Here is a 23,974-nt window from a genome sequence, read left to right as displayed (position 1 = left end):
ATATGTATGTGTATATATGTATGTATGTGTATATATGTGCGTATGTGCATATATGTATATATATGTATGTATATATAAGTATATATATCTATGTGTATATATATACACATACATACATACATACATACATACATACATTATATATATACTGTATATCCATCCATCCATCCATTTTCTACCGCTTATTCCCTTTGGGGCCGCGGGGGGCGCTAGAGCCTATATATATATATATATATATATATATATATATATATATATATATATATATATATATATATATATATATAAAAACTTGTGATCACAACCAGATATATATGCTGATGCTATCTTCAGAGTCTGTTTTTAATTTTACCGTCACAGTTGGATGCCGCCCTTGTTATTGGAGATAAAATGGGCTGTTAACAAGGTCAAATATTGTAAAAGCCTGTAAATTCCTATGGAGTTCTCCAAAAGAGGATTAGCCTACATTCGGCCAGTGCAATATTCTAAACACTTTGTATTGGTCCAGCTATTAAATGGCATCACAGTAAAACAATGTAAACAGATGTGTTTGTGCAAAAATGTAGGTCAGTGGATGTTTCTTTGTTTCTGTTTTTGTGGGTGCCAAAAGTGGGTGCCTCTATTTAAATTGCATGGATTAAATGATCATTAGGGTGGCAGCAAAGGGGGAGTGAAGCAATACCTCCACCCTTTCTTTGTCCTTCTGCATGGAATCAGCCGGGAAAGCCCCTTTTGTATTGTTTTGTATTAGTGCATTTTCAAAGACAGCAATGCAGGGTCGGAAATTTTTCTGTATGTATAGCTTGACATTGACAAATGGCATCGCGCTATGATCTGGAGTTTAATAATGAAGTTTACTAGCATTAGAGAGCGAGAGGAATAAACAGAGATAGAGTGCTCTTGGATTCCTTTCTTACCATTTTAGGTCAGGTTTTGCAAGAGATATGCCTGACGTAATGCGTCACGCGAGAGCGCCAGGAACTCGCCTGTGGAAGGTGCGTACTGTATGAACAGTATCTGCACTGTATGGGATCATATAGGCAGATCAGGGATTAAAACCTGCTTGGGGGTGCTTATGGCATGGGTGACGCGTGCAGAACAGACATTACATCAGTGTCTGTTGTTACTTAAAATTACTATCTTCTGAGTCAGTGTAGCCATCTTGTTAGAGATGACAGTAGAATGAGTGACGACACGGCCAAATAATATTGCTTACTCACCACCACATATAAAGCAGATGTAAGGAATAATTGTTGGAAAGGCCATCTAGTTTTATAATGTAATCCCATTCTGTCCCATCCTGGTGACTTTGAAGCTATTAATTTAGGCAAAAGTCACATAAGATTACCATGTTAAAATGCTTTAACCAGTTCCTCTGAAACGGCCAGTGTCTTTACATTCATTTTGAGGCGGTAGACCAGGGGTGTCAAACGTACGGCCCGAGGGCCGGATCAGGCCCGCGTACAGGTTTTATCCGGCCCGCGAGATGAGTTTGCTAAGTATAAAAATTAACCTGAAATCTCTGAATGAAAGAAACAGCTGTTCTAAATGTGTCCACTGGATGTCGCAATAGCAATTCTTTGCATCTTAAATGATGCTACATATGTACAAAATAAACCACATGATGTTAGTACATCAGTCGAGGAAAATTATCAAACTACATAAATAACATACTGTAATTTGATTTTGATATACATTTTTTTATCTTGATCGATTGAGAATTAACACAAGTGAGTTGACTGATGAACATTATCACATAATTTATTCCGAAAATATAAATAAGGACAAATAAAGTATATATACTATTAACCGCCACAGGAATTTGAAAAAAAACACAAAAAAAAACATTATGATTTGTACAATTTCAGAATGTGCATGTTCTTTTTTTAAACAAAGAATACAATCTGAAGTTGTCTTTATTTTTAAGTTATCGTGCCGTGATTTTACCAGTCCGGCCCACTTGGGAGTAGATTTTTCTCAATGTGGCCCCCGATCTAAAATGAGTTTGACACCCCTTAGTCAGTTAGTGGACTTCATTGGAGGCGCATCATACAGCAACTCTCTGAAAAAGACGATTTCCATGACCAAATTTTGTGGTGTTTTCTGCCTACCTCATCCTCTTTTTACACACTTCACTTACACTTTTCATTTTTTTTATTTTTGTTTGTTTGATATTCATTGTAAAGTTCAGCTGTTTTTTCAGTGGGGCCCTGGCTCCACTGCAAACATAAATTAATAAAGTCAAGTCAAGTCAAGTCATAAAAGAAATCATATCAAGGAGGTTTGAAATGTATTATTTTTTTCTTTACTTTTCACAAGTTTCTTGCTGCTCCTGGCATGAATGGCTATTATGTAATTATGTTATGCAAATCATTTAATAAAATAACATGCTTATTAATTAGCTTGTTTTATAGTGTCTCTCTGTCTATCTTTATTCAGTTGGAAGCTGATAAGAAAACAAGTTGTTGAATAGTTTTTGCCACCTCAAGAAGGCTTTCTGCGAAAAGTTTATTTCTTTAAAAAAAAATCAAAATGCTTTTGCTGACAAAAATATAGACTTGGAATATTTTCACTATTTCTTAAAAGGGACAAAGAGAACAAAATTCGGCTGGAGAAAAAAAGCTGATTACTTTGCTTCTAATTTATCTCTGCCAAGCGTCTTCCATCCGTCTCCTCCCATGCATATGGAGTGGAACAAAGGAGTTGGGATTGTTTCTACTCCCCCTACCCATTTTCTGTGGTGCAGACAATCCAGGAAACAAAAATAAATTCCTGTCATCATCTCCTCCACCTCCCTCGCCAGGTCAAAAAAAAAAAAGCCTTCATGCACTTGGCACGGCCACTGGTGTTAAATTACCTGAGACCTGCGCCTCCCTCAGCATTCCAGTGTAATTAAGAATATCTGCAGGGTCCAACAAAACCACACGATGGATGTGTATCTATTTGAGAACACTGTGATGTCATTCGAGCATGTGCTCTAGTCTCCCCTCCCCAGGTCTTTCAAAAAAAAAAAAAACACAAAAGAAAAGTGAGTGATTATGTCAGCATGTAAAGATGGCTTAGACATGAAGTCATATAGGCCATGCAGACATAAGGGGAATTAAGAAGGAGGGGGTCTTGCGTTTACCAATCAACATGTGCTGGCGTGGCTCTGCGCACAAATGGAGTTGTGGCAGATGTTGTGTGAATAATGAGCGGGGGGCGGGGCGTGGACGCCTCTGCCAGGAGGGTGTCTGTCACTGCGAGCCGAGCGGCGAGGGAGGAAGGGCAGGCTGTTTTGTTTATCCTCCGAGTACCAGCGCACTTTGTAATAACCGCACACTTTCCCCTCAGAGCCTGCCGGAATCGTGTCTGGATATTTTTTCACTTTGCACCTTTTGGAGCTTTCAGCATGCATGAATGGATGCTTGGATGCGAGGATTTCAGGGAAAGAGAGGATGCACCTTGAGAGAAGAAATGGGATTAACTTTTGGCAATGGAGAGTGGAAAGAACCTCTGATCAGTGACTGTAGTGTCCGAGAGTGTATTTTATTTTAATATTCTTGCACTATAATTTATTTAAAAAAAGGCTATTTTTAATAATAAAATTTCTAAGGAAATAAGTCTTATTTTTTTGGTATTTTAACGAGAAACTACTTTGCACATGTTTACTTTAAAGTGTGCACTTTTACTTGAAGAAAGACACACCTTGAGCATAGTTTTACGGTTTCCTTTGTAGTCAATAGAGAGGATTGTTTTGGCATGGGGAAACCGCTGAGCAGACCAGATTGCCTCAGACAAAACCCGTCCTGCGTGGGGAAGGGGGAGGAGGAGGACCTGACCATTGATGACTGTTATGTGCCTCAGAGGTCCATTTATGACACCGTTAGGCTCAACGAGCAGATAGACTCTAGCTCTAAGGGCAGCCTCTCGTCCCGCCATTTCACAGGCACCTTACCTTACACCCACCGCAATTTAGACCTCAACAACCTGTGCGGAAACGGAGTCCTTTCCACTTCAAGTTCTTTTGAGCTCAGGAGCCGCACGCCCGCCACGTTGGACGAGCGGATTGTCTTTGACCGACTTAAACTCAATGGAAACGTCATCAGAGCCACTGATGCGGTGCTCCCAAAGTCACGACCTCATAGCGGAGAGAAGCAACCTCATTGTCGGCGCTCGTGGCGGACATTTGCTCCCCCAAATTTTGGAGCGTACGCCAGCCGGAGTGGAATCTTGTGCTCAGGCAGCGCGGACAGGCCGGGTTTTATCAGCGGCAGAAGAGGACAGAGCGTTACCAGCTCTTTGACATCTGAAGAGGACTCAGGCCTGTATAGTCCGACCGTAGAGCGCGAGCGTCATGGTCAACAATCCCACAGTAGAGCAGACCACGGCACCAGGAGCCTTTCCTCTACAGAGGCTATGCACTTGTCTGGAGACCTGAAAAGACTTCGGTCTCTGAGCTCGGGACAGGATGAGTTCCCTTTCTCTCCGACTCGGGATAACCATTCCATTTACCAAAGTGGTTGTCTGGTCCAAGAGGCACAATCAGACGTGAATGACAAAGGCACTCTGAGCAATGGAGATTATAAATACCCCACAGCTTGTAGGACTTTTAACAAAACCTCCGGGTGGCATTCCAGGACATTAACAGACTACGATGAGTTATCCACGGCTGAGCTATTAGATGGCGAGTCACCACAGGACGCCAACGAGCTGGTCAGCGTGCTGGTGACTCAACCAGAAACTTACGGAAACGCTGTAACTTTACCCATTGATAGTCGGCAGCAAACTAAACCATACACGATGCAAGGATTAGCATCCGAGTACACCATGGAGGAGCTGGAGGAGTTTCTGCAGTCAGTGGAGGATTGCCTGCCTAAAGATTTACAAGCATTCCAACATGCAGGAGAGATTGAGGCTTTACTGAACGCCCTTTGTCCTGAAGTGGACCCTATGGCTTATTTCACCCCACAGGTGCCCAAGAATAGCTTCTTCGTTTATTCTAAGAACACCCTCATTAGTTTGTACAGAGTATGTTTCACTTCATGAGACGCATCTTGCGAGGAGTTGCTGTTGACTCCCTGCTGTACATATCTGATTACATGATGGGTGAATTAGATTTCGCTCATGACGTTGGCTGGAAGTCTGTCTGTGTGATTATATGCAGCTGCCTTTCACTGGAAGCTCAGCTTCTCTGTTTGCACAGAGCATCAAGAGAGTTGTTTATGTGAGCTGGATCCCAGCAGTAAACCTGGCAATGTTGGGGAAATAGTGCCCCGGAATCTGGAAAAAGTCACCGTCAAGTCAATTTTGGAGATTATAATCGAGCCAGTGATATTTATTTTTATAGTTGATTTTATGATTATGACCACTGGTTGGTGTAACGATGAGACATACAACTCCTCATTAAGTTTTACAGGATATAATTCTGAGAAATTTAAGTTTAGAAAACATATATTGGTCGAGGTTAGTTTCCAAATGAGGATATCTGCTCTTTGTACATCTGCACTTTTTCTACCAACAACAAGGAGGTTCTCATCACAGTTTATTGCTTACTGATAAGAAAAATTAAACAAAAACTGCTAGATTTATACCCACAAAACCACATGGAAGGGTATGAACTACTGTTAGGTAGACATTATAAAGTGTTGATCATAATGATACATCATCACTGTAAAATTTAATTTTCTATTACATTTTCATTTTAAAAATATTTCATCTCAGAGGGTAAATTGTCTTCTTTGGGATTGTCAGATATTTTTCAGAAATGTCCTTTATTTCTCAATGACTAATGTACGAAAATACAGTATCCAGACCAAGTTAGACATTTTCTATTCAAAGCTCCTTTTTTTTACAGCCTGTTCAAGTGTGTTTTATCCGGGTTACTCTTGTGTATAAACAACAAATGAGATGGGAATAGATCGACCAAGCTGGTCCACAAATATTCAGCCTTTAAAGGTCGGAATGAATCCGGAACGATGTCGATGTTCATTGCTTTTTTGTCGCAACATAACATCCCAATATCAGATAATGAGATGTGTGACAACGTTTCAAGTAGTGACAATTGCGTTCAACAGGGCTTCAAACCCTTTTACTGGATTTCTGCTATTCCCTTTGAGACGGGCCATTATACTACCCCAAATTATACAACCCTGATACAACGTCTAATTCTGGAAAAATGTCTGGGTCAATTTTATCCCAACCGTGAAAAGAGCAAATAAAATGGTAGCTTTGTGTGAAGAGATCTTGTTGCATATTGGCTACTCTGTTGGATGTCTATAGAAGTGCCTTATGAATCTGAACAAGTGTTAGTGGCCTAAAGGCTTAAACTTAAAGTTTTGTATAGCGTGGTTTATGATATGACATTGCAAAACATTTGAGTGGCCTTTGAAGTCTCCTAAATACCTTACTTGTTAAATCCATGTTAGACTTATTTTCCACACATTTGATTGTGTTGTTTGTTTTTGACTGTAGGCTTTCCAGAAAGAAGAAATTGATCCTTTGCAGACACAACTCCAAGACATCAATTCCCTCAGTCATGGGCTGATCCAGAACGCCGCCAGAGGAACCAACACAAAGAAGCTTGAGGATGACCTGGAGAAGGTTAACACAAAGTGGAACACGCTCAATAAAAAGGTTAGTTATGTCCTGTGGAAAATGTTCCAGACACTGGAATTGAGTGGCAATAATACATTTGGTGCTATTAAGGGGATCACTTTAAGCTGGCTACAAAACAGGTGACTGCTATTTTTACCTTGTAATTCACAGATTGCTGAGCGCTCAGCCCAGCTGCATGAAGCCCTGTTGCACTGCGGAAGGTTCCATGATGCTTTGGAGTCTCTGCTCGGCTGGTTGACTGACACAGAAGAACTCATGGCCAATCAGAAGCCGCCCTCGGCAGAGTTTAAAGTAGTCAAGGCACAGATACAAGAGCAGAAAGTAAGCACTTGTTATGTGTAGGGCTGCAACTAACGACTATTTTAACTGCATACACCTATTCAGGTGCTCTAATTTAGCCATCTGCTTTTAAATTCAGCTTGAGATATTTTTCGGCATGCGTTAGCTAACAATAAAGACAACAAAGATGATTACTTCATTCAGAAATATTAATTAACGAACTGCGCTGCTCATTAGGCTGCTAAAAAAAAAAAAAAGCTCCTATTGAACTTGTGTCCATTTAAAAGTAAGGACAGGCAAAATGCTGATATAAACCAAGTGTTTTTTTGTGTGAACAAGGGACAGTGAAAAAAGCTTGAATAAAAACAAGCAACAAAAAAACACCACTATCTAGCTTCCTCAAATAGATTGTCACAAGGTTTTGAGAGCTGACTTCAGCTATAATGGAAGTTATAGCTATTTTCACGCAACTTCGTCTATTTGTTGTTAGCTAGCTAGCTAACAAGCTAATCTGTTCTGTCCAAATTATACCGCATGACAGATGTACTGCCATGATTATTAGATCAGAGCTCTGCAATGTATTTGTGTTTTAGACTTTTATGGTGAAATGTTTTCATATTTTTGATGTTTTTGTCGTTTTTCTCTTCCTGGTGCTTGCCTAGCACTGACTCTCGCACCTTTGTTTTTGTCCTCAAAAACACGAGCGACGATGTCACCGACTATAATCGTCAAATTAAATTAACGTTGACAGATTTCATTATCGATTTTTGTTGACAACTCCGATTAATTGTTACACCCCTATTTATGTGTACATAAAACATTCTGTCTCTTACTTCAAGCAACAGTGAGGCTTTACAATTAATCTTGTTTAAACAACTTTTATTGTAAAGCTTGTCTACAAAGCCTTAATGGATACTTAATATCTGTCCGCAATTGACTGTTTTTTTTTCACCGTGAAGAAACGCCTTTGCTTCATGCACTTTAATGACGCGCAATAAGTTGTCTCCTTTGTCCGTCTTTGACAGCTTTTACAGAGACTACTGGATGACCGAAAGCCCACAGTGGAGCTGATAAAAAAAGAGGGAGGGAAGGTTGCGGAACTGGCCGAATCTGTGGACAAGGAAAAGGTTGCAAAAGAGATCGAATCATTGGGGCAGAGGTGGGACACGCTGCTCAAGAAGGCTGAAAACAGGTGAGTGTGTGTGCGTGTGTGTTGCTTCAGTAACATGTGGATGCATTTGTTTTGACTGTGTTTGAACGCTGTGTTGGCCTTGATTTAAATATCCATGTGTTAATAAATGTTAATTTGGTAAAAGATAAAATCTTTTTTTTTTTTATCCAACATTAGAAACTGAGCTGATGATAAAACAGTGCAGTAAAGCGCAGTGCTGTTAAATCTTTCTTTTCGTAGACTTTCATACAGTCTCATTTGCAAGTATTATATAGTAAACTTTGCATGCAGTTACAAATCCAATACGTTAGATAGCAGTAATGCCTAGTCAGGAAGTAGTCTTTGCCATTCAGTTTAATGTGCCGGTTTGCTCTTTTGTTGAGCCCTACGAAATGTCCATACTAAGTATTGGACTTATTACACAACGGCTGTTTAATTGTATGTGACACTCTTAAACAGGACAATACTGCCATCTAGTGCGTTTGATGAAAGCACTTTTTGCGTGCCACACAGCAATGCATCATCAGAGAGGGTGTTCAGCATGGTTAGAAAAATAGTGACAAATAGAACAAGGATGGACAATTCAACCCTTAACTCAACAATGAGTAGATGAGTGTTATGTGTGTGTATATGTGTGAATAAATGAACACTGAAATTCAAGTATTTCTTTTATTTATATATTTATATATTTATATATATATATATATGAAATACTTGACTTAGTTTATCTTATAAATATATATATATATATATATATATATATCTATAGATTGTATGTATATGTATGTATATATATATATATATATATATATATATATATATATATATATATATATATATATATATATATATATATATATATATATATATATATATATGAAATACTTGACTTGGTGAATCCTAGCTGTAAATACACTCCTCCCCTCTTAACCACACCCCCAACCACGCCCCCTCCCCGCCCCCCCACCCCCGACCTCCCGAAGTCGGAGGTCTCAAGGTTGGCAAGTATGCCTGTATCAGACTTTTTCATGTCCATGTGAACAGTGCAATTCCGAATTTTTCAAATCCGACCCAGGCCTCCTTTGCATGTGGATATAAGGTAGATATGTATCGTATGCGACTGCAGTCTGAACAATTGAGTCACACTTATCGGATCAAAATAGACAGTTAACAAATTGTTGACAAATGAGCAGGAAACAGGCGAAAATAAAAAAAAAAGTTTTAGGAACTCACGTCCTGTCTCCGACTGCTCATCCACACGCTCTTTAGAGCAGACGTCGAAATGTCGTCCCCACTAACTGCGAGAGCCAAAATGTTTGCCCTCTTCTTTCTTAATCTACTATGCGCAATAATTCGGTTTACAAAATGTTGGCTTTGTTCGCACAAAATCCTTGAGATTGCCACAAATGCGCCAGGACTGAGACCAGCTAGAATGTGAGCTATGTTTACTTCCGTAAAGACTGCAGGGCTTGTGACGTCATGACATCATGTCTCCATGCGAGTCAGATTGTGTTCACATTAGACTTCGCATTTTTTGTAATGTGAACAGCGACACAAAAAGATCAGATTTAACAAAAAAACAAATCTGAATTGGACATCCTACCCTGCAGTGTTAAAGTACCCTTGGTTGTCGTTTGGATTACCAAATTTGGAGGTTGTGAAATTGCTAATGCTAATCAGTATAACACAGCCAATGTCAATTTGGATCAAGCTAGCGCATTTTGAAAAGTGGAAAATTACTGTACATTCGAACGTCTTCTATCAGACATACTTGCTTTGTTGGCATGGAAAATTGTCACATAACCTGGAGGATGTCCAGCTGAGTCTGCTCTGAGTGCTGCTGGAGTGCTTGTTTCCGAAAGTGTTTGAGCCAGTGCCGAGTGTGCAACTGGACGTGACGTCTTGTGCAACAAAAGTATCAAAATATGGATTTTGGTCAGTACCTATAAATTATTAAATTCACTAATGTATTAGTGAATTTTATTTTATTTTAACAGTAAAACAGGTTTCTGTGTTGTACGCATGCACAGTAGTAGCGTTGGAGTTGCTCGACAGGGTGCACGGTTTGGGAGAACACCGGTCAGAAAACATGGACTGCCGTGGCTGTCGACAACCTCCTGATGTCATTTTTAAAAATTAACTCCACAAGATGGGCGGTAGCTGCATTTAAAGTATCATGAGTCAGCATCAAATATCTGCGCATGCTTCATCTGCAGTATTAATGCTGGCTCAGCAGTTTACATTGTACTGTTATTACAACTTTATTCTGTTGCTCTTCTGTTATGCCAGGGGTCCCCAATCTACGGCGCGCGGGCCGGATTCCCCCCACCAGCGTACAAAATCCGACCCGCGGGAAATCCTAAATCAAAGAAAACTAACTAACTTTTTTATTTTATTTATTATTTTTATTTATTTTTAATCTGTCCTTTCTAATCAATTTTCTACCACTTGTTACTCTCGGTGTCTCCTAGACGCTCAGGCAAATCATATTGTCTAAAAATGCATTTTCCCATCGATAACGTGACATCATCGCGCTCGGAATATATATATATATATATATATATATATATATATATATATATATATATATATATATACATACAGCCTGGCCCCCGGTCAAATTCTTTTAACCCAATGCGGCCCCCAAGTCAAAAACTTTGGGGACCCCTGTGTTATGCAATACACTTGAAAATATTGTCTAATTATTATCCATCCATCCATCCATTTTCTACCGCTTATTCCCTTTGGGGTCGCGGGGGGCGCTGGAGCCTATCTCAGCTACAATCGGGCGGAAGGCGGGGTACACCCTGGACAAGTCGCCACCTCATCGCAGGGCCAACACAGATAGACAGACAACATTCACACTCACATCCACACACTAGGGCCAATTTAGTGTTGCCAATCAACTTATCCCCGTCTAATTATTATGTCATTTTTAATTTGTTGAGGAACCACCTTTCTTTTACACTTTCTCATGCACTCCAAATTATGATACAGGTTAAAATATACAGTATACTTTATAAACATTAGCGCTTATTTTTTTTTATCTCAGTAATGATAACATTCTTTTGTGTCTTATGTGTCAGGAATAAGCAACTGCAAAGCATTTTGGTGGTCACTCAGCAGTTCCACGAGACCTTGGAGCCCCTGAGCGACTGGCTTGCCGCCACAGAGAAACGCCTTTCCAACTCTGAACCAATCGGCACCGAAACGTCAAAGCTGGAAGATCAGATCTCTCATCATAAGGTAATCTATCACATCTGTGTCATCATCGGCGCACCATCCTTGAAGTTCTTCATCCACCCTGTCTTTTAAGTTGTTTGCCTTTTCATTTTTTTAAGTTCCCATTCAATTTCAGTTGTTTTTCTGTTTGTCCTTTCTGTTGGTGTCGTCTTGATTCCCATCCCCTGCTCAGGCCTTAGAGGAGGCAATTATGAGTCGAAGTAAAGACCTGTTTCAGGCCGTTAGTCTGGGTCAAACGCTCAAAGCTGTGAGCTCAGCAGACGACAAGGACTTTGTTCAGTCCAAGCTGGACGCCACGCAGGCCGCTTACATCGAACTGCAGGAACGCTGCAGGAGGAAAGCCGAGATGCTGCAGCAGGCCCTGGCCAACGCTCAGCTCTTTGGGGAGGACGAGGTGGCGCTCATGAACTGGCTCAGCGAGGCGCATGCACGGCTGAGCGAGGTATCCGTGGAGGACTACCTCATAGACACCCTTGAAAGGCAGATGGCAGAACAACGGGTACACACTCCTCCCAAGGCCTGGCATCATTTTGTCATTTCTGTGAAGTCAATCATGTCTCAGTTGATTTATTTTCTTTATTATTAATTTTTTCACCTACAAGGACATGTTTCTTTTCACTCTCTAACATTGTGTATTTCCTTTTAGGCTTTACAAAGTGATATTGAATTGAGGAAAAAGAATGTAGACCAAGCTCTGTTCAATGGGATGGAGCTTTTGAAGCAAACAACAGGCATGACATCCTTTTATTGCACATCCGTAAGCCAACAAAGCTTTTAAAGTTAAACCCTGCTTTTTATTTATTGGTATTTGCAGGTGATGAGGTGGTTGTTATCCAAGGCAAACTGGATGGAATAAAAACAAAGTATGCTGAGATCACTTCCATGAGCGGCAATGTTATGAACACACTGGAGCGTGTTTTGAGTCTCTCCAGCAAGCTGCTGCATACCCATGAGGAACTGAGTTCCTGGATGGTGAAGGCCGAGGCTCAGGTTACTTCCTATATGGATCGAGAACCAGTCGGCGAGCAGCTCACTCAGGCCCAAAACATGCAAAAGGTAAGACGGTAACGTAACGATAGAGGCTACAAATAATATCCAACAACAATTAAGTTGAACTAACTACAGAATAAAACAAAAACAGGGTAAAATATGTCTTTTTAACTGTTTAGACTTAGACTTAGACAAACTTTATTCATCCACAAGGGAAATTATTCCACACAGTAGCTCAGTTACAAAGGATGGAAAGGATAAGAATGGAAAGGATAATGCACACAAGGGCACAAAAAGAGGGCGAAAACAAAAGGTATAAAGTACACTAAAATGTACCATAGTAGCAATATAAAATATAACATAATGTAATATTTACATATTGGTGATTTATTCATCAATATTTTAACATTTAATGTTTATCCATCACCCAAGTATAGAGATAAGTTAACTGCTTGATAATAACTTTTTTGAGTAAAATATGAAGTCGTAAACTAAAAATGTTTAATGTTGTTTACAGAGGATTTCTTAATGAATATTGTATGATGTATGTTGTATTAGTCATTCAAGTATAGAGAGGCATTAAGCAATACACCTAAATAAAAAGTAAATGATTAGTTTAGTTTAAAAAAAAAGTGAAACATGTCTTAATGATGCATAATTTTTTACATGTTGTCATTGTTTGAAGGACCTTTGATGCAGTTATCATTTTATTTTTTATTATTATTTATTCATATACCTGTTTTTATTGTTGAAGTATCAGATTCAAGGCCTGGGGGCCAAATCTGGAACCTCCACATCATTTTGTATGGCCCGCAAAAGCCTAGGAATGATGTGCGTCATTAAAGCAATTCATATTTATTTTTGAATGTAGTTGATTTTGAGAAAAAATATACAACAGAAATATTTTAAATGTTATTATTTTCTGATAATGTAACAAAATATTCCAAGCATTTCCTGTTAGCATAAATATATATCAATAAATAAATATATAAATAAATACATATATTATGCTTGTCAACATGACTTCTGATTCAAAAAACAAGTTATCCATCATTTTGTTAGTAAAATGCATAATAATCAACATAATAATCAACATAATAATCAAATGCATATGCAGTTGCATAATAATATCATAAGGCAGTTATACATTTGTATTCATATAAATTCAGTATTTATTTTCAATGGCCCTAAGAGGGCAGCAATAACTGGGATTTGGCCCTCAATAAAAGAAGTTTGACACCCCTGGCTGATCGTTATTATTTCTTGTTGTGTCCTTTCTATGCTACGTCTGTATTTTTCCTGTATGTTAATGGATATCTTGATCTTGCTGGCTGCGAAAAAAAGAAAAAATACTTGTACTAATAATGTAACCTAAAAAAAAAAAAAAGCAATCAGTAGAAAAAGCAAAATACTTGTGAAGTTAATTATTTAGTTGCTCACTCAGCAGGAGTCCCAGGAGATTTGATGAAGTCCAGTTTTGTTTGACGTTTGTGGCATATTTTTCAAGGAAATTGTAGGTGAACTCCAAATTTAGGACTTTTGGAAAGTAATGCATTACACAGCATATCATAGCAATCCATCATAATGTACGATTGAATAGTATAGAGATTACATCATAACAATGTTTTAAGATGTTTGATTCATAAGAAAATACTTGTTTTGATTCGTCCAGATGTAACTTGTACTTTTTTGTCCAGGCCTTGCTGAAGGAGACCAAAGACCAAAAAGGTGTAGTCGACAAGTTGAATGAGTTGAGCGGTTCCCTCCTGGATCTCATCCCCTGGCACACCCGAGAAGGTCTTGACAAGCTGGTGACAGAAGACAATGAGCGTTACCGAGCCATCTGTGACAGCATTACTCAGCAGGTCGACCGGATTAACGCCGACATACTCAAATCGCAGCAGGTGAGCCAGAGAACAGAATGAATGAATACGTGTTTTTTCCTCATTTGACCTCCTAAAGTTGTCTGATCTTTTTTGTTTCCAGTTTGAGCAAGCAGCAGACTCGGAACTGGCCTGGCTGGCGGATGCTGAGAAGAAGTTGTTGTCCATGGGGGAGATTAAACTGGGACAAGATCAAACCACAGCCCAGCTCCAAGCACAGAAGGTCAGCCTTTGACATCCCCTATTGGCTCAGTGTGTGTGTTTTGGTTTGGTCTGACTAACTCCTTCTACCATCTTTTCCAGATCTTCTCTATGGACATCATGAGGCACAAAGATGCTGTGGATGAGATTGTAAAAACAGGAACGGCCATGATGAGCAGCAAAAAGTCAGAGGAAAAAGAGCTCTTAAAGGTGAACAAATATATAATTTGGTTGTCATTTGTACTGTTGTCTTCCACCTTTTATAACATTGTCTTGTGTCAGACCAAGACCAAGACTCTCGTGGAGAAGTACGGTGCTGTAAGTCAGCTGAACTCAGAGCGCTCTCTGCAGCTAGAGCGAGCTCAGAATCTAGCAAGCCAGTTCTGGGAAACCTACGAAGAGTTGTCACCATGGCTTCAGGAGACCCTGACCACCTTCAACCAGCTTCCCCCGCCCGCCATCGAGTACGATACCTTGAGACAACAGCAAGAGGAGCTCAGGGTCAGCAAAGACACAGAAGCTGCAGACCGAACCTCAATTGAAAAGCGTTGTCATTTGTTTAACAAAAATGACATTTATTTCCTCTACAGCAAATGCGAGAGCTAATTGCCGAGCACAAGCCACACATCGACAAGATGAATAAGACCGGACCTCAGTTACTGGAACTGAGCCCAGAAGAAGGGATACCCATTAGAGAGAAGTACACCACGGCTGAGCAGCTATACACACAACTGAAGGCCGATGTCAAACAGAGAGCTGCTATTTTGGACGAGGCCATCTCTAAATCCACTCAGGTGAAGAGACATTTTTTTATGTTCTCAGCTCATTTATTGTAAAGGAGGATATTATGCAAACAGTTCCTAGTTGTCCTATTACAAAGCTTAATAACATACTCTAAACAACCCTGCTCAGAGCAGCCGGTTTTACGGGCTTGTAATGCAAATGAGCCACTTCGCATTTGTCTAACAGGTGATGTAATTATGTGTGATAATGTGTGCATCCAACAATACTTCAGCGCTGCCTAGCTTTTGGCTTTAGGTGCGTTCACTGGTTGCCAGTTTAGATGGCTGTTCAGCAATTTACCATGCTCTGCCAAAGACATACAATCCATCACTCATCCACCATTAACTCTGAGAACCATGGGGACTTAACATAAGAATTAAACATATACACTTTTCCGTGGTGGTCTTGGCGGTTCGAAGTGGGCTGTTTTCAAAATGCCTTTAGCTGTGTAAAGAATGTCACCCTCTGTACTTGCACCACAAGATCAATGATAATATGTTGATTACTACTGCCATAATCCACCAGTAACACTTTCCGTGAAAACGGTAATTATATGGAAGTGGCGGAATTAAACACGGAAGAATCGCAGGCTTCCAATAGTCTTCGCCATTCTCACAAATCTCTCACGATTTCCACCCGTACAACAATATTGCTACACTATCGTTCACTGGGCGCAATTTGCGGCCAAACAATGATAGCGGTTAATCCTCGAAGTCAAGCGCGGCAATCGGAACAGCTATTTAATTTGTTACTGTACTTTGTTACTGTGGACTGTTTTTTCGTTAACTAAGTGAACACTGTGAAATTAAAGTATTTCATTTTTCTTATATATATATATACACAGTACAGGCCAAAAGTTTGGACACGCCTTCTCATGCGTTTTCTTTATTTCCATGACTATTCACCTTGTAGAATGTCACTGAAGGCATCAAAACGATGACACCTGTGAAGTGAAAACCCTTTCAGGTGACTACCTCTTGAAGCTCATCGAGAGAATGCCAAGAGTGCGCACAACAGTAATCAGAGCAAAGGGTGGCTATTTTGAAGAATTAGATTATAGAACAAGTTTTCAGTTATTTCACCTTTTTTGTTAAGTACATAACTCCACATGTGTTCATTCATAGTTTTGATGCCTTCAGTGACAATCTACAATGTAAATAGTCATGAAAATAAAGAAAACTCATTGAATGAGAAGGTGTGTTCAAACTTTTGGCCTGTACTGTGTATATATGTATATATATATATATATATATATATATATATATATATATATATATATATATATATATATATATATATATATATATATATATATATATATATATATATACATATATATATATATGTATATATATATACATATATATATATATATATCTTCATATATACCGTCAATCTGCGTTGGCACCATGTTCAAAACGTGTTGAAAAAGGCTTTCTGCCATCGTTAAGACACGGTTCATGGCGGTTTGTGGAATTACATTAACGGCCATCCAAACCGACAATGTGTAAACACCACTTTACACTTGATAGTTGTTCTTTGTCGTCTCTTGCGGGAAAAGACAATTTCAGATCTTTGTTTAGGGTGGAGAAGCTCCGTGTAAATTAGTGATGTCACAAAAGTTTAAACTATTCATTAGAGAATTTGTATTTGGACAAATAGGCAGCAGGCTACATACAAATGGCATGGGTATGTAATTTCACAATCCAGAGACACACATTTCGACATATCAGCAATTCAGAAGTCTGGTTTATGTGATGACCACTTTTAAAAAGTTTTTTAGGTGTCCTGTTTAGGCCTGTCACATTTTTCAAAATATATTGACAAAATATAGCATATGTTAGTTAAAAGGTTGCATTTGGACATTTTTTCGGTATGCATTGTCTAGTTTTCCAAGTTCACTAATTCTGTTGCATCAATGACTAAAGCACCTCTTTTGTTCTTCCATCTCAGTTCCATGATAAAATCGACCCCATGCTAGAAACTCTGGAGCGGATTGCAGAGCGCCTGCGACAGCCTCCCTCCATCTCGGTGGAGGTGGAAAAAATCAAGGAGCAGATAACGGAGAATAAATGTGTCAGCATGGACCTGGAGAAACTGCAGCCTTCCTTTGAGACCCTGAAACAACGAGGCCAAGAGATGATTGCACGGTCAGAAGGTGCAGACCGGGACTTATCTGCCAAAGGTATGATACAATAATCATACTGTTTATGTGTAAAACCTCCCTTATGTTGTCACGTTTTGCCTTTTCATTGATTGTCTCCTCCCCCCCACAAGCTGTACAAGACAAATTGGACCAGATGGTCTTCCTGTGGACCGACATCCAAGCCTTGTTGGAGGAGCGGGAGGCCAAGCTCTTGGACGTGATGGACCTTGCTGAAAGGTTCTGGTTTGATCACTGCGCTTTGATCGTCACCATCAAGGACAGCCAGGACCTGCTGAGAGAACTGGAGGAGCCTGGAGTAGATCCCTCGGTTGTCAAGCAGCAGCAGGAGTTTGCGGAGGTGGAGTTGTGAGATAAATGAGAACAAGAAAGCTTTTTGCAGGTTTAACACGTCCTTTTTTATCGCTGCAGGGATTTAAGGAGGAGATTGAGGGGCTTCAAGAGGAACTAGATTCAGTTCGAAACCAGGGAGGTGAGCTCATGACTGCCTGTGGAGAGCCTGACAAACCTGTTATAAGGAAAAGTATTGATGAGGTGACAAATTCCCTTCAAAATCCCCTTTTACATTATAAACGTGTGGAACTCATGTGACTCATGTAAAATGAATGATTCCTTCAGGTGAACTCAGCATGGGAAAATCTCGATAAGACATGGAAAGAGCGAGTTGAGAGGCTGGAGGAGGCCATGCAGGATGCGGTGCAATTCCAGGATGGCCTGCAGGTGTGTTGATTGATAGTCTATAAAACCATAAACTGAAAGAACGATGTCAATTACAAAACATCCCATCTGGTTACATTGAAATTACAAATGTAGATTTTTGTGTGCAAAACACACACAGCAGATTTATATTTTGTGTTCATAAAAGTACTTGTATTTGAAGGGGACAACTCAATTACTGTATTTTCAGGACTATAGAGCAACACCCACTAAGACACACCCACTAAATTTTAGAAAAACATTTTTCCCCCATATATTAGCCACACCGGACTATAAGCCGCAGATACATACAGTACGTTGTGAAATAAGTTATTTACACAGAAAGATTTTGTAAATGTTTATTTACATGCCTTAATTGTTTCCAAACGGTGCCTATAACACAGCAGTAAAAGGGCTGATCAAACAAAACAGAAGTCATCATCAAGGACACAAGCTGCGAAAGCTAGCTCTCCAATCAGATAAACAAACTCAATAACTCCACAGGGACATTTTGGTGAATTTGCTAAGGAATTTGTAAAACTGAAACAATACACAAAGAAGGCCATTGTAAATAAATAACCCTAACATAGGCACTTGTATACATGCTAGCATATTAGCTAATGCTAACGACGCTAGCTTCATTACATTACGATAGCAGGTACAAATATGCACAAAAAAACTCCTACAGACGTTGCTTGGAGTGATGAATAAAGAATCCTTTTGAGTAGGAACGCTATGGACGGTTATAATTCCGGTTCAAGGCCTCAAAACAGGAAGTACATTTTCAACCCACAATACCTGCAGTGAACAAACTCGTCCAAAAGATGGCACCAGCTGGAGCGCAAACAATAACATCATTGCAATGTCTGTGCTTGGGTTTAGTGAAAACTATTTAATACAAAACATTATGGCTGTTAGCAAATAAAAATCCATAAATTAGCCGCACCATTTATAGTCCGTAATTTATTGAGTTCAAACTGAAATGAAAACATGCCCAGCCGTTTGCAACCTATGCAATTTGAATTTGCTCCAGAAGCGAAGATTAACATTTGTCCTTGTTTTTGTGCAAACTGATAGAAATCCATTTTTCTAGCTTTGAAAGTTAATAAATACACACAAAGAAGGAGACTGTTTTCAAGGCCTTTGCTTGAAACCACAGGTTACAAAGCCATTTGTCACTGTCTGCTGCACTGATACAACTATTTTATGAGGGTCCGATTAATTGCAAAACCACCCATGCTGCTCTGCTATATAAGTGCCCCCCCGCATAAATTTAGTGTTCCTCCACACCATCGCTTTAAAATGACGAATCATAAAAACATTTTACATTCCTCTAAAATGATAGCATGGGGTTTATTTTTTCATTTTTAATTGTGTTTCAGGATGTTTTTTCATATGCATTTGTTTCTAAACATTAAGTAAATGGTGCTTTATGTAAAATGCTACATTTGTGCAAAACGTGTCTTCGTGTAACAATGAGCGCTTCTGCCTTGCACACAGGGCATGTTTGACTGGGTGGATATCCTGGACAGCAAACTGGACTCCATGTCACCTGTGGGCACAGACCTGGAAACTGTCAAGCAGCAGATTGTCGAGCTCAAGGTACATCCATATTAAACATGGGCAGATAATCACAATCAATTTGTTTTTGTCTGTCTCCATGGCATTGTTGTTTGCTCTTATTCTCTAATTATAGTCATGGTCTTCATTTCTTATTTATTTTGATTTTGTAGACCACTCACCCGGGGACTATAGGAGACTCTTGGGCTAATTGAATGGAAGCGTTTGTGAATTATTAAAATTTATATTTCAATTGGGGAGGTAAAAAATTACAAGTTAACTCATGTGATTAATAACAAAAAAAATTAATTACATATGAATACAGATTACTTTTTTTTGACCGCACATGCTCCTTTAACTGTGAATTGTTACCCGGTGTGCTCGCTGTCAAATTTAGCTCCAAAATACACTTAGACGGTGTATGGCCTTGATAAAACTGCTAGCACGTTTTGAACAAATAAATTACCGTATTTTCCGCACTATAAGGCGCACCTAAAAACCTCAAATTTTCTCAAAAGCTGACAGTGCGCCTTATAATCCGGTGCGCCTTATATATGGACCAATATTGAGCCACAACAGGTCTCGCAACTTCGGGATGCATAACGTAACCCCAGCCTCTACTGTGGCGTCTATTCTATGCGCCTTATAATGAGGTGCGCCTTATATATGAACAACGTTTTAAAATAGGCCATTCATTGAAGGTGCGCCTTATAATCCGGTGCGCCTTATAGTGCGGAAAATACGGTACATGCATTCGAGTAATAACCTTTGATTAACCATGATAAATCCAAATTCAAATGTGTGACTAATTTGATTAAAAAATATACTAATTTGACGGAATTAATTGCAATGTGACTTTTTGTTCTGTGTGTTAGGAGTTCAAAGTGGAGGCGTACCATCTTCAGATTGAGATGGAGCGTCTGAACCACCAGGCGGGCCTCCTACTGAAGAAGGTGACGGAGGAGGCAGATCGCTGCACCATCCAGGAGCCAATGACAGAGCTCAAGATGCTCTGGAGTAACCTGGATGAGAAGATTATCAGCCGACAGGTACAAACACAATATTTCAAAGTCTAGTCTCTTTCTCTGTGCATCATCCTAATATGTTTTCTGTATACTTCAGCATAAACTGGAGGGAGGCCTTCTTGCCCTGGGCCAGTTCCAGCATGCACTGGACGAGCTGCTGGCCTGGATGAGCCACACTGAGGATATGCTTAATGAGCAGAGAAAGACTGGTGGAGACCCCAAAGCCATTGAGATCGAACTGGCCAAGCATCATGTAAGAGTAGTCCTTTTTTTTACTGCTGTTAATGACTATACAGTAAAACTGTCTGTATGTAGGTGTTGATTCCCCACCTTTGGTATCTCCTCAGGTCCTCCAAATTGATGTATTGGCTCACAAATCGACAGTCGAGACGGTGAACAAAGCAGGCAATGAGCTGGTGCAATCAAGCGCAGGAGAGGAAGCCTCTTGTCTCAGTAGCAAACTGGAAAACCTCAACCAGCGCTGGAAAGCCATCCTGGAAAAGACGGAACAGATGAAGCACCAGTTGGAAAGTGCTCTTGTGCAGGTATATAAAAAAGATATGACAGACAAGCTTGATCTTTCTATTAGATGGAGAGGTATTGATCTCGCATCCAGATTAAGGTATAGCTGGGTTGCAATCACGTGTCCTCGAGGCACCTCCGGGCATTTCCGGGTTTCAGGAAATACCCGGAATCAGTGCAGATTTGAGCGTACTTTGAAAGGTTTAGAGGCAAATATATACACGATTAAAAAAAACATTTAAAATGGGATGGAGTAGATTTTTACACTCTTAAGAAAAAATATATTTTTAATGATTTAATCCATTTATCATCTGCAAGGCGTTACTGCCCCCTACAACCTTACTTCCTTTGACACATACGGTGTTTAGAGAAGAAAATCAAACATTAATCCGTGAAAGACACAGTTGGATTTATTCGTGCAGCGCTGAGTAACGTATTTGATTGACATCAAGAGTGCCGTGCTGCTGTGATCGTGACGCTAATGAGAAAAATTATAAGTTTGTTTGCAGTTGATTTCCTGCAACAAATATTAGTCTCATCTAAAATTCATGTCTGCAGTTGTTTTTATAATGTGAAGTTCATGTTTTCTCATTATTAAGCTGTATATGTCCCTGTTGTTCAGCAATGTTTGCTAGCGATATCAAGATTCAGTATATGCTGCTGAGCAAGATATTTATTCATCTCGTTTATTAATACTGTTAAGGATATTTTCTTGATGCTAACAAATAACACTAAAGACACTCTAATGTGATCATCTGTGTCAAAAAAAGCTATTGGCTTTCCTGCACAACAACAACTAAGCTTTTAGTTTCTCTTATGAAAATGGGCAACGAAAATACGGTGAATTGGACCAACAATCACAATATTTATTACGAGGATCTCTTGTCCTTTCTTTATGTTTAGTTCTGCTATAAAACACTACTCATATAGTAGAGAATAAACTGTATTGCATCTCAGAAAGTTTCTCAAACACATTAAATGTTCTAACAAACATTTTACAAAGTGATCGCTGCAGACACGAGTGGTTTGATTGTATTCCACAAGATGACGAAAGTAATATTTTTAAGAGCCATTTCCTTTGACGCACTTTTGTTTTTTCCTGACTTTATTACCTTTATGAGCCACTTTTTTTGGGACTCTATGAAAGCTGTTTCCTATCTCTCTATTTGAACGACTGGAACACCCAAGAACAGAACAGCAATACAGCATTTTCTGATCAAACTCTACACTCACTTGTTTTAATGCTACGCTTTAGCTGCTTGACCATTTTGTCAATTAGGCCGCAAAAAAGAAAAACTAATGTGATGCCGTATGCAACACAGCTATACTCAAATGTGTGAAGTAAAAGTAAATTGCTTTTAATCTAGTATTTCAGTACTGTAAATGCATCAAAGTACGTTTGTATATCATAGCAATCCCCTGCTACCATAATAATGGCATGAAATGACATCAGACCAATAAACAGTAGTTTAACTCTCCAATAAGTGCTATGATCTTCCAGGAATGTCATTACATTATGACTTGTTTTCCTATTAATGAGCTCACCTTGGACTTTTGGGAAGAAAAGTTCCATTATATTCTTAATAAGGCATACAATTGGGTGTTAATTTGTGTTTATACTTTTCGGTTATGCATGAGTAAAATGGAATGGAAACATATATCATTGGTGTGAATGTTTGGCTAACACAATATGTGCAGAAATGGTCTTAATCAACGCCGCTCAACATGTTCACATGTGCAACTAAATATGTCAAAGCCACTTTTCTAGAGAAATGAATGAATACAAGAAACAGGAACCTCTCCCCTTGGAGCCTCCAAACAATGAGTGTGTGTGTGTCTGTGTGTGTGACACCTTTTGTCTGACTCAGCTGGTATTGTGCTGCAGGCCCAGGGTTTCCATGGTGAGGTGGACGATTTGCTGCAATGGCTGAAAGACACAGAACGTCAGCTGTTGGCATCAAAGGCTGTAGGAGGCTTACCAGACACGGCCCGCGAGCAGCTTAACGCCCATCTGGTACGTGTTTAACAATGCGAGAGGGTGCACACGTGCAGATGGTAGGGTCGTGAGGAGACGGGCCGTGTCTTCCCTGTGTTTTTTTTTTGTTTTTTTTGCTGAAGTGTGGAAATTAAATCACATGTGTTTGGTTGCCCCTGCACAACATGACTCTAGACTGACTATAGGAACGTTTTCCACCCATTGGTCTTTTACTTCTTTCACTGCAAGGAAATTAAGATTACTTATCAAAGTAGAAACCTTCTGTTTAAATGTTTGTAGGAACATTCTCAAACACGAATATATATTTTTAACTGTTGCCCCATGTCACCTCGCAGGAGTTGTGTTCTGCCTTCGAGGTAAAGGAGGAGCTGTACCAGGAGCTGTTGGCCAAAGGTCAACAGCTGCTCACCCTGACCCCTGAGGGTCCTGACAGCAATGCAGAGCAGGACCTCGCCAACCTGAAGGACAAGTGGGAAGCAGCAGAGGCCAAAGTTGCTGAAAGGAAGGTATGGATCCATCACTGTGTTCTTGTTTATACACACAAATGAATGACAAAACATTTTTTGCATCAATTGTAATGATCTAAAGGGAAAATAAATAGAGTTGCAAAATAATACATAAAGCAGACTGGCATATATAGCATGAAATAAGGGTAATAATTAATACAATTATGCAATCAAAGAAAAACCTGTTTTGGAGATACAATATGGAATGTTTTCAAATTTTAGTCATGATAGCAAATGAATATACTGTATAAATATTTAGCATTTGTATTTTGTTAAATAACAATACATTGTCTAGGGATGTCAATCTTACAACAACTCATGATTAGACTTATTAGATTCTAAATCGATCCTCGATTCA

The 23,974-nt window shown here is 39.4% G+C and overlaps 1 protein-coding gene across 1 annotated transcript in view; it reads left to right on the top strand.

Annotated features, from left to right (window-relative positions):
- dst (dystonin) overlaps nucleotides 1–23,974 on the top strand; it is a 245,852-nt gene that overhangs the window by 190,750 nt on the left and 31,128 nt on the right. The window contains exons 57-78 of the mRNA XM_061958270.2: nucleotides 6,454–6,615; nucleotides 6,748–6,918; nucleotides 7,902–8,068; nucleotides 11,134–11,293; nucleotides 11,463–11,789; nucleotides 11,937–12,021; nucleotides 12,105–12,346; nucleotides 13,978–14,184; nucleotides 14,267–14,386; nucleotides 14,467–14,574; nucleotides 14,647–14,865; nucleotides 14,955–15,158; nucleotides 17,101–17,332; nucleotides 17,425–17,651; nucleotides 17,723–17,845; nucleotides 17,930–18,031; nucleotides 19,508–19,609; nucleotides 20,443–20,616; nucleotides 20,690–20,845; nucleotides 20,940–21,137; nucleotides 23,000–23,128; nucleotides 23,446–23,616. Of these exons, the coding sequence (XP_061814254.1) occupies nucleotides 6,454–6,615; nucleotides 6,748–6,918; nucleotides 7,902–8,068; nucleotides 11,134–11,293; nucleotides 11,463–11,789; nucleotides 11,937–12,021; nucleotides 12,105–12,346; nucleotides 13,978–14,184; nucleotides 14,267–14,386; nucleotides 14,467–14,574; nucleotides 14,647–14,865; nucleotides 14,955–15,158; nucleotides 17,101–17,332; nucleotides 17,425–17,651; nucleotides 17,723–17,845; nucleotides 17,930–18,031; nucleotides 19,508–19,609; nucleotides 20,443–20,616; nucleotides 20,690–20,845; nucleotides 20,940–21,137; nucleotides 23,000–23,128; nucleotides 23,446–23,616 (3,786 nt within the window). The remainder of the gene's footprint in view (nucleotides 1–6,453; nucleotides 6,616–6,747; nucleotides 6,919–7,901; nucleotides 8,069–11,133; nucleotides 11,294–11,462; nucleotides 11,790–11,936; nucleotides 12,022–12,104; nucleotides 12,347–13,977; nucleotides 14,185–14,266; nucleotides 14,387–14,466; nucleotides 14,575–14,646; nucleotides 14,866–14,954; nucleotides 15,159–17,100; nucleotides 17,333–17,424; nucleotides 17,652–17,722; nucleotides 17,846–17,929; nucleotides 18,032–19,507; nucleotides 19,610–20,442; nucleotides 20,617–20,689; nucleotides 20,846–20,939; nucleotides 21,138–22,999; nucleotides 23,129–23,445; nucleotides 23,617–23,974) is intronic.

Source organism: Nerophis lumbriciformis, linkage group LG02 (assembly GCF_033978685.3).
Source record: "Nerophis lumbriciformis linkage group LG02, RoL_Nlum_v2.1, whole genome shotgun sequence".
In the NCBI taxonomy this organism is placed as follows: Eukaryota; Metazoa; Chordata; class Actinopteri; order Syngnathiformes; family Syngnathidae; genus Nerophis; species Nerophis lumbriciformis.
This window is presented reverse-complemented; position numbering and strand designations above follow the sequence as displayed.